General features: G+C 36.3%; 1 protein-coding gene across 1 annotated transcript; it reads right to left on the reverse strand.

Moving 5' to 3' along the window:
- Positions 1-4048: 4048 nt before the first annotated feature.
- On the reverse strand, positions 4049-10777 carry LOC114251678 (uncharacterized). The gene is made up of 4 exons (XM_028186020.2): positions 10497-10777; positions 9701-9871; positions 8478-8550; positions 4049-7295 (listed from the first exon to the last, which is right to left on the reverse strand). The coding sequence occupies exons 1-4, from the start codon at positions 10545-10547 to the stop codon at positions 7090-7092; spliced, it is 501 nt and encodes a 166-aa protein (XP_028041821.1). The 5' UTR covers positions 10548-10777; the 3' UTR covers positions 4049-7089.
- Between the last annotated feature and the right edge of the window lie 293 nt (positions 10778-11070).

The following is an 11070-nucleotide window of genomic DNA, read 5'->3' on the forward strand; positions in this document are numbered from 1 at the left end:
TTTAATTAACTACATGTGTGACCTTTTATATGTAATTCGTATCTAATTGAGGCAGGGATGTATTCAGGAAGTGTTTCGGGGTCCGTGTTATGTTTTTATTTATTTAATTTTACTTTATACCTCTACTAGCTGTACCCGTTCGCTTCGTTGGGCATTTAAAATTAACATTATTATTTCTCACCCCCACAAAGATCCTCATCATTAACGCCCCCGAAACTTGTGTAGGGAGTTCAACGCTCATATAAATATTAGCCTATCCATTAAGTACATGTATTTTCTACATGGGTACCAAGTTTCAAGTCAATCGAATGCATGGTTCAGTAGTTATAACGGAACATCCGTAAAAACCACTAGATTTATATATTAGTATAGATAAGCACATTGCTCGAAGCGATAGCGGCTGGGGTCCAAAAGTTCTCGAGTGGGGACTGCACTTCAAAAATCGCGACGTGGCTAAGCCTCCCACGTTTCGGACCGACCTACTGAAGGTCGCGGGTATCCGCTGGATGAAGAGGACCGCTCCCTGTGGCGAGCCTCGGGTGAAGCCTGTGTCTAGACGCCTGTGGGCTAATAACGACCCTCGAGGGTAGGGTGACGAGGAGACACGCTCCGTAAGCACCTCACCTTACAATTGCATTTGTTGTATTTCGTCTCCAGAAAAAGAAATAACATTATCTTCGGATTGTAATAAACGTAGGATTGGTAAGAACGGAACGTATGAAAAGAGTGTGGAACGGAGCGTTAAGATATAAGTGAGAGAACACGGAAAGAAAGAGAAAAGCGAATGACAGATAGAGGGACAGAGAAAAAGGAAGATTGCGAAGACGGTTAAAAAGCAAGGCGTAATAAAAGTGTTCATTAATTTTTTATTATTATTATTATAACAGAAGATTTTGGAACAGTGTAAATTTTATGCGCTGCGATCCCTATTCTACATAAATGAACTGTAGTTTCTGCAATTTCTTTGCTTCGACAATTCCGCGGTCACCCCCCTAACTCCCCCAGGTTCTAAAGAGGGCGAGAGTGAAGGGGAGTCGATTATTAGGTAGACCTCTATCGTCTTAGACCCGACCTTTACATTGGCCACCGAGCCCCGCAACGTCCCATAAGGAACTTCGCACCAAAAACCGCAATCTCCTATTGTTTACGACCTTGATTGAACTATCGTGATTCTCGAATTGATCTTAGAAAAAATTTTTATCGTTACATTACGGTAAATGTTTAATTGACATTTTGAACTTTTATCAATTACAAGTATGTCTTGAGGCTAAGACTATGTCAACGAGAGATCGGACTTGTAGTTCGATTATTCAAAGGCCGTGTTGATTTCTTCACGTAAATAACTAGAGGCTCAGCCTTTGAACTCCCATATCTTAATAATAACTAGAGGTCTCGCAGTAGTAGAAATTAGACTATAATTAATTGGAATTGCAAGTTTGTACACTATTATGATTGTATTTTATACTTCTATAATCACAAATTTCGCCAAGACTACACTATAAAAAATATTAACAAAGACAAACCATATTCTATTCTCAATTTGACAACAGACGTCAAGAACAAAAGTTTGACAATAAATAAAATAGTATGCACGCGTGTGTGCGTCAAATTCGTGGTATGTAGTGTGTGTAATGTTTTCTTTATTGATTTAATATATCTTTTATGCATTATTTTAAAAACAGCAAACACACCTGTGTGCTTAGTGCGAGCTATTTAACGATCTCGATAGCGTAAAAGTTAACTCATATTTGTATGGAATGCGATCGTTTGCGTACGTTTGCCGCTAGGGGCGCTGTTCCAACTGCATACAAAATTGAGTTAACTTTTACGCTATCGAGAACGATAAGAAACTCGCACTAAGCACACTGTTCATCACATGAATGTTTGCCCGATGCGGGAATCGAATTCACCACCCACGGCGCTAACTACGGCATCACCGAGTCAAGAAAGCCGAGTAGAAAGAGACAAAAATAACCTACACATTGATACATACAGACACAATGTATTACGTCATCAAAGTAATATTCTCAAATTTCATTTAGTCATGTACTCATAAGAACCGATTCCAAATTAATGCTTGATTTTTAAAAAAAACTCCCATTGCGAATCGATACAAGATTTTCACTAATTTCTTCTTAATTAATTAATTTAATCACAAGTTGTTTCACGAAAATATGTATCTAAATCGACCGTGACCTGTAGCTGAGTATACATTTGTAAATATCTTATCATATGACATAGACGTATGCATCAACTAGAACTGACGGTATTTTTAATACGCTTTTATTAGCTTCAGACGTATGTATGTTTGTAACGGAATCATTGAACATGATTTTGACCCCCTTCAAATCGTCGGATTAACTCGAAATTTGGTATACTTACTAAGGACCGATGACAATTCAAATAAGAAAAAAAAAAACAACTAAAAAGTGAAAAATAAATAATAGTTTAAAAAAACTAACAAAATACGGTTTTATAGAAAATCCAACTAAAAATAGAAAATAAATTTTAATAAATGTAAATTAAAAATAGTGCAAGAAAAAATGATTTTATTGTAAAAAAAGGCGTGGGGTGCATGGTATCAGTAGTTATAAATATACCTATATTATGAACAGATAGGAGTGGAAGGGTTATTTTGATAATATCCTGAAAAGCACCCCACGCTTTTTTACAATAAAATCATTATTTCTTACACTATTTTTAATTCACATTTATTAAAATTTATTTTCTATTTTTTAGTTGGATTTTTCGTAGAAGCGTATTTTTTAGTTTTTTTTTTAAACTACTATTTATTTTTCATTTTTTAGTTAAATTTCAATTTTTACAATTTTTTTTAAATATTGAATCTTCTTCAGTCCTTAATAAGTATGCCAAATTTCAAGTTAATCCGACGTTTAGAAGGGGGTCAAAATCATGTTCAAAGATTCCGTTACATACATACGTCTGAAGCTAATAAAAGCGTATTAAAAAAAGACTCCCATTGTGAATCGATACAAGGTTTTCACTAATTTCTTCATTAATTAATTTAATCACAAAATTGTTTCACGAAAATATGTATTTAAATCGACCGTGACCTGTAGCTGAGTGCACATTTGTAAATATCTTATCATATGCCATAGACGTATGCATCAACTAGAACTGACGATATTTTTATAACGATTTTTTTGGTTTTGAGATAAAATATTAGATATTAGCCCGTGTCACTGACCCTACCTAATACTATATTATTAAAAAAAAAAACACGTCAATCCGTAGCTTCATTTCCACGTAAGGAGGACAAACAAACACATATCCACATTTATATACTTTTTTTTCCCTACTTATTCGCTGGTAGCCTAAGATTAAGACATCCGGTACATTCGTATGTAGCGATGCATCGGTGTTCGAATCCCGCAGGCAGGTACCTATTTGTCTAATGAAATACGTACCTAACAAATGTTCACGATTGACTTCAACGGTGAAGGAATAACATCGCATAATAAAAATCAAACCCGCAAAATTATAATTTGCGTAATTATTGGTGGTAGGACGACTTGTCAGTCCGCGCGGGTAGATACCACCGCCCTGCATATTTCTGCCGTGAAGCAGTAATGCGTTTCGGTTTGAAGGGTGGGGCAGTCGTGATAACTATAATGAGGACCTAGAACTCCTATCTCAAGGTAGGTGGCGGCATTTACGTTGTAAATGTCTATGGGCTCCGGTAACCACTTAACAGGTGGACTGTGAGCTCGTCCCCTATCTATGCAATAAAAAGAAAAGCCTAAGAAGTTATTCTAGCTCCGCCCGGAAGGAGTTAATATGTCATTAATATACTGTAGTATGGATTGTGTAATCTATATAGATACGCAGGGTGTAATATATTATTAATTTAATCTATCTTTATGCACTTACCAAGGCTCGTCTCAGCCCCACTCCGTGAGCGACTTGGAAACAAATTTCCACGTGTGGTTTTTCTGTACATGATATTTACAACAACAAAAAAGAGAACGTAGAATAATCTACAATCAACCTTCTGATCTATTGTCTAAAATTAAATAAAAAACAACTATTTGATAATAAACATATATTTATTTAATTTATACACATACGTCCAATATCAGACGTTTCGTAGTTAATTTTGGTAAGATTGAGAGCTCGGGCACACAAAAACATTCATACAACCAACTAAGGTCTTCAATAACTATAGTTTGTAATTTACAAGTCGATCCGTGAGACAGAATCGATATTTAAATTGTGTTCGAGAAAAATCGATTTTCGTAGTCCAAGCGTTGTAGATGTCGCTATACCAACTGTCAGATGTATCAAGCTACATTTTACAAACTATAGCCAGGTACATTGTTAATAAAGTCGGATGAATCAGACAACCGAATAAGCATCTTATATAACTATTGTTTATAAAAAACAGCTTGATCCGTGGGACATTCGACAGAATCGATATTTAAATTGTGTTCGAGAAAAATCGATTTTCGAAAGTAGTTCAAATGTCAGATGTATCAAGCTGTATGTTACAAACTATACGGAGGTACATTCTTAATTCAATACGAGCGTCGCCAGCGTCGGGGCTGACCACGTATGACGTCATAAGTTGTTTTGCGCTCTTACAAAATTATTTTCATATCTCGGTTTTTTATACTTAGTCAGTCTTTAATTTAATTCAGATATTACAGCTATACTATAGGATTGTTATGTTATTGTTGTATGATTGCCTATGTGTCGACAAATGCAGATCATGATTTACGAGCGATCAATTTTATCAGAATCAAATAATTATCATTTTCTAACAAACATACATTATTTACAAAATCACCTAATAGACGTGGGTCGATATGAGGATACAAACCCGCAAAAATTATCCCCACCCCGGTTTGAAAGGTGGGGCAGTCGTTGTACTATAGAGCCAAGACTTAAAACTCCTGTCTCTTGTTGATGTCCTTGGGCTCCGGTGACCTCTTCACCACGCCGCGTGATCGCCCACTCGTCTTGAGCAATTGAGAAAACCAAACACTGACTGAATTGAAAATTATTTCCAGTTCTCTCACGACTCTTCTAGAAGGTATCTTCGGAATATAACCACCAACTAAGGAGGGTAGATGTAAGGAGCGTCATCTTGTATAAGCTACAGAAACAGCGCTAGTGTAGGGAGTGGAAATGATACGAATATAGCAGTTTTAAACAGAGCGAACTGTTTCAGATTGAGAGCTTTAATATTTTTCGCGACTTGTATAATTAAAATCTCATCTATTCATTTTTATTTGTATTAACGTATGAAGTGTTTCTTTCCTTCTTAATTTACTATCCTATTCTAATAGTTTATGGCGCTGTTTTTTTTTTAAATCTTTCCACTTGCTACTGTGGCGCCATCTGCTTTGGCTCTATTTCAGCGGACACTTTTTAATAAACTGAGATGGTGGTCCTAACTTCTTTCTACCCTCCACACAATCAACAAACGACAGTGGCGCGTTAGTCATTTCGAGAAATGACTATATTTCAAACGCAGACGTGAGATCAGTGAAGTGCGATACGTATCAGTTAATAGGTAACCAATTAATTTATTGTCGACGTAACCCAATTAATGGCGCGCTAAGATATTACGTAATCGTGGTGTAGACAATGCTAAACCTTTGACTGTCGTGTAGGGCACCGGTGCCCTACGCAGCGCACGGAAGTAATGTTACTAAGACGTTGGAATATCTAGTAGACTCTGGGAAAGAAGACTCCGAAGATAATGAGAATGAATCTATTTCTAAGAGACCTGAAAGACTACAACATACTTTAACGAACAGAAGAAGGTAAAGTTAGGCAATCTTTAGGCGCCTTAGTAACAGTAAATCGACATTATTACTTCAGTACGCCGCGTAGGGCACCGGTGACCTACACGACGTTCAAAAAGTTATTGAAAATAACAAATTTATTCAAAACAAAATTGAAATAGTAAAATTAAAAATACTTAATCGTTAGTTGCCTTCTCTGTTTATTCCCGGAAGCCACAACGAGAAAACTTTAAAACTGTAAAAAATGTATTTGAATAGATGGGAAAACTATACGCAGACATAATACTAAAAGTACTTTTACGTTTCTGTCTTGCGAATTTTACTGTCGTTAAATTACAAGAGAATGAGTATATCAGAGGAAATGCGAAAGTAGCCCCGGTAATCAACAAATTAAAGAGCGGACGGTTACCGTGGTATGGACATGTGATACGTAGAGAGAAGATGCATGTGACTAGGAGATGTATGGAAATGGTAGTGCAAGGTAAAGAGGGAAGAGGTCGACCGAAGAAGACATGGATGGAGTGTGTGAATGACGATATGAGAGAGAAAGAGAAGAGTGAGTGTTGAGATAACGGCTGATAGATTGGTTGTATGTAAAGTCGGTTTACGGACAATAGTATTACGTGATAACGTCATAAAAAAACATTGATGAAAAACTACATACTTTTATTAATTGATTTCAATAATTATCACTGAATTATCATTATTTTGTACAATACAAAGAAAGGGTGAATTAAAAATTACAATTTTTTCGATAAATTAACGCTTGGGTCGATCGTGCCTCTCTATCGATTGTTCCGCGTTCCAGCTTGCACGCTCTGAGTCAGGCGGAACGTGACACTTTTTCGTGCGTGTAGCCGGTTTTCATCGATTTGTAAGACATTATCACGTCAAAAAAAAACTGTAATTGGCGCAATATTCAATTATCATAGTCAAATGGCCCCACAGTTCGTCCGTGTAACCACGAAGCCTGTATTCGAAGCTTTGGAAAAGACATAATGGTGATAATAAACTAGAAATTAAACCGTAAAAGTAGTTTTAATTATGTCCGCGACTCGCGAGAAACAAAGCAAAAATTTATTAACTTAAATCTTTTAAGCTGACCAGTTGAATTATTTAAAAATTTCTCACTCTTTGTACCAATGCCTAAGTCAATAACGTTGTATACCGATATGGTTAACACAAATCGCATTCAAACACTTTTCCGATGACAATCAATTGATGGTATTTAGTCGATTCCGAATAATCGACTAAAACTTCTTTAGTCACATTCGTACATCCCTGTTTCTTAAATGACAGTTCTGTTTTTTTTTCTTCATTATTCGGCAGGCGGATGCCAGGTGACAGCGCTCATCTTTCTGTTGATCTCTTGCAGTATTAATCTGCATCTAGCTAATTGGGCGGGCCTTAGATTGGGTGTGGGGTCGCGCGAGTTGTTCACGGACGCCGGCGGGGATCGGCGGGTCCGACGTAGGGCGCGGCGGCGGCGGGCGCGTGAAGCCACCGGCAGCGCTATCGCGGAAGCTTACGTGACAGTAGAAAACAAATAAATATAGATTATAGAGAAAAAAAATTGACTTTTTGGCGGGAACGCGAGGAGTGAAGTTATGTGATTTGGTTTATTTTGTCTATTTAATGTTTCTTCAGGTTTAGATGTGTAATAACGGTGGTTTATTAGCTGTTTATTATCTGTGAAAGTGCACAAATTTGGGAAAATGAAACAAAGCTGCTGGACGTAACTTCTCGTGATCCTCCAAAAAGTCCACTGAAAAAATCTCAGTAAATGCCCACCATTTTACTGAGATTATATTTCATCCCATATCGTCTCGTTTTATTCAATTTCATCCCAGTTGATTAATGTCTCAAATTAATCATTTTCATTTCATTTTATTTAATTTCACTCGATATTATCATTTTTCATAAAAATAAGAATATAAATTAAAATAAGACACGACTTAAAGGTCTTAGTTACCAGGTTATAAAATCCCTTAAAAAAGAAAAAAATATCAAAAAAATAAATTGGCTGTCTGTAAAGTCGTTATACGGACGATAGTTTTACGTGTAACGTCATTAACAGAACTATTCGAACTGCTAGCTCTGACGTCGCGCGAGAAAGAAATAAATGGGTCACAAGTCAACGCTTGGGTCGATCGTGCCTCTCTATCGCTTGTTCCGCGCTCTCGCTTGCACGCTCAGGCTCAAGTGGAACGTGACACTTTTTCGTGCGTGCAGTCGGTGTTCCTCGATTTATAAGATGTTATCACGTCAAACAACGCAATCAAAATTATACTCTTACAATTTAATCTCGCGTCTTTGAGTGTCGTTGTATTGTTTGTATTTTATTATCTAAAATCTGATATCTAAAATCGTATTATCATGAAGCTGAAATTAGGGGGCAAACAAACAGCCAGACATCAAGATACTGTTAGTTCGTTGCGTGTAAAATGAAACATAAAAATAAGGTTTTTTTTTTTAATTCGACGTTATTCAACACAATAGAACCTCAACCTTCCGCGAAACTGTAAAGTATATGCAACTAATAACTAAATCAATCTATTAATTTATTTAAGATATCATTAAATCTCTAAATCTGCCTACACTGAAATTTGTCTGGTTGTAAATATGTTACATGTAAACTAGCAAAGTTTGGGAACTACAAAATGCCTATTTTACTAGACAAATGATTGCAATAATATTCGTTCTTACCATTTTCAGTTTTCTCTCTACTGTTTTTAGAGTCTTCATCTATGGATCTCGATAAAGACCTTTTCTTCGGCGACTATAACAAATTTAAGTAACATCAGATATTTTGATTATGTTCAAGTAATTCAAGTAATTATGTTTAAGCTCAAGAATAGAGGTTTTCACCCGTTTCTATACACACATATTTACATATGTATTTTTTTCTTACATAAGCTGTGAGCCTTGAGAGGCTATTTCAGCGTAACCTTAATCTTAGTAGGTGAGTTCACGAGGCTCAAACCTGACGACGTTGCTGACACGAACCCTAGCAAGAGCTGTGCTTCGCAGAGTCTACCACTGGATGTGAAACGCGACCCAGTGAGAAGATCCGGCGAGAAACTCAGTGGGCTGTGTCTGAGGGTTAATTTACTCGTCGAGCCCTTCGTCGCAAGCGACGGGTTCGACGAGGACGGTGACCAGTGCTTGAGGTACCTAAAAGCACCGTTACTGGATCGGGAGGATCCGAAATGATGTTACGTATGTTAATTGTGGGTTAAATGTATGTGTGTATTCTTATAGGTGATTACAACTAAAACAATTGAATGATTTTAGTGGATATGACCTCAATTTACAACATCTATTACCAACAAGCTGATGGGTGTACTAGCTCTTAGCCCTTTGATATTAAGCAGTGCCGGAGCTTAGATATCGACAATATATTTGCCTCCACCTTGAGCATTCTATATCTCAGTTCCATAACACAACAGCTGCCCTGTCCTTTGAACCAGAATGCATTACTGCTCCTGCCAATTTCTGACGTGAGGCAGTAATGCGTTTCGGTTTGAAGAGTGGGGCAGCCGTTGTAACTATGCTGAGACCTTAGAACTCATATCTCAAGGTATGTAGCTGCATTTACGTTCTAGATGTCTATGAGCTCCTGTAATCAATTAAAACCAGGTGGGCCATGAACTCGTCCATGCACATAAGCAATAAAAAAAATATATAGTCACTTTGAACTACATTTGTTTATTATGACTATCAAGTATCCTTTTTCAGACAGAAATCCAGCATAAGCTTGATTACTTTCTTTGAGTATGTCTACTTCACTTCCTCAGGACAAAGAATCCACTCTATAAGGACTGCGTTTTTTTTTAAGTCTCATCTTCACAATACTTTTAGCCTGAAAGCTGATCCGCTGCATCTGCTTTCACAATTGACAAGTTAGTCGGGACTGCTCTTATACTCACTCTCCTTTTAATCTGCTTTTGGTAATGCTGGGCATCATAAAACTGAGGCTGCGATCTCCTAACTCGACCGGTTCTTCTTTTGATATTCTCAACGGCCGGCAGAGTGTCAGCACCGCGACGAGCAGAAAAGAAAGTGTGTCCGCACTTACACGATTTTGATGCAACGGCTACCTGAAATTTTATGATTTTCAATTTATTCACATACAGTGCAACCTTAAGACAAATTAGAAGGAGGCTTTGGTAGTTTAACAACAAGAGAATATCTTCTGCTGAGCTGGTGAAATGGCACTATAGAAAAACGGTCTATTCTTTATTGCTGTTGAAAACGGACAATCCTAGGATCCACCTGATGGTAATTAGTAATCATCACAGTTACACATCACTAATACACGTGGCACAAAAGGTCTTTAGCCTTATCTGCAAATGGGCATGCAGCAGCCCTGAGGGAACATCATACCTAAGACTTCATTCCAAATGTTGATAATTTATGGCGAAAAATGGGTTGTGAAAAGAAAATGAGCAATTGCACTAATTATTTGAAGTCTATAGGAACAAAATATATTATGTCTACGCTATATCCTTATCTGTACTTTGTAACTCGATTAATTAATGTGAATTTATTGTTTGAACAACCTACATTTGAATAAAAAACCTATTTGTTTGATTTCACGTAAAAACATATCGAAAAAAAATAATTCTAGTATATACATTTTTGGTAGATTAATAGCATTTAGGTAATTAATAGGTAAAACCTTCACATTCATTATCTTCAAGAGTGCATTTACAAGTTTCATACCTGCATTTCACATTTCGGGCAACTTTTAGCTATCATTTTGTTTTTCCCCATATTTTTATTACGTAGTCTAAACACTAAACGTCTAATTTATGAAGACAAATAATTGAACTAATTAACATTTTTTACTCCAATTATTGTAAATGAAAAACATTCTAAAAATATAAAAAATCTCTACTTTAATTTTTATTTTGACATCTTGACAGTTTATCTTGTGACATAACGGATTGAAAGTCTAATCTTCCCAAAACTTCACTTAATGGAAATTCACGGTTCCAATTTGTAAGACATGACCTAAAGGTCTATGTTACCAGGTCATAAAATACAAAAAATTCAAAAATTAAATTATGATGGTTTTATTAATATTACTTTCTTTGACCCTTAAGAAACATGTACTTACGAATTTATAAAAACATTCATATGAGGGAAATCTCATTCAATTAATGGAATTCCAAGATAGACGTAATTTGTATGGACATTAACACAAATTAAAGCAGTGTAGAAAGGTCAATAATACTTTGTACCATGCTCACATTACTTAAGAGCGATACGTATACTGCGCAACACTATAGAATGT

Source organism: Bombyx mandarina, chromosome 11 (genome assembly GCF_030267445.1).
Source record: "Bombyx mandarina strain Sakado chromosome 11, ASM3026744v2".
NCBI classification, from domain to species: domain Eukaryota; kingdom Metazoa; phylum Arthropoda; class Insecta; order Lepidoptera; family Bombycidae; genus Bombyx; species Bombyx mandarina.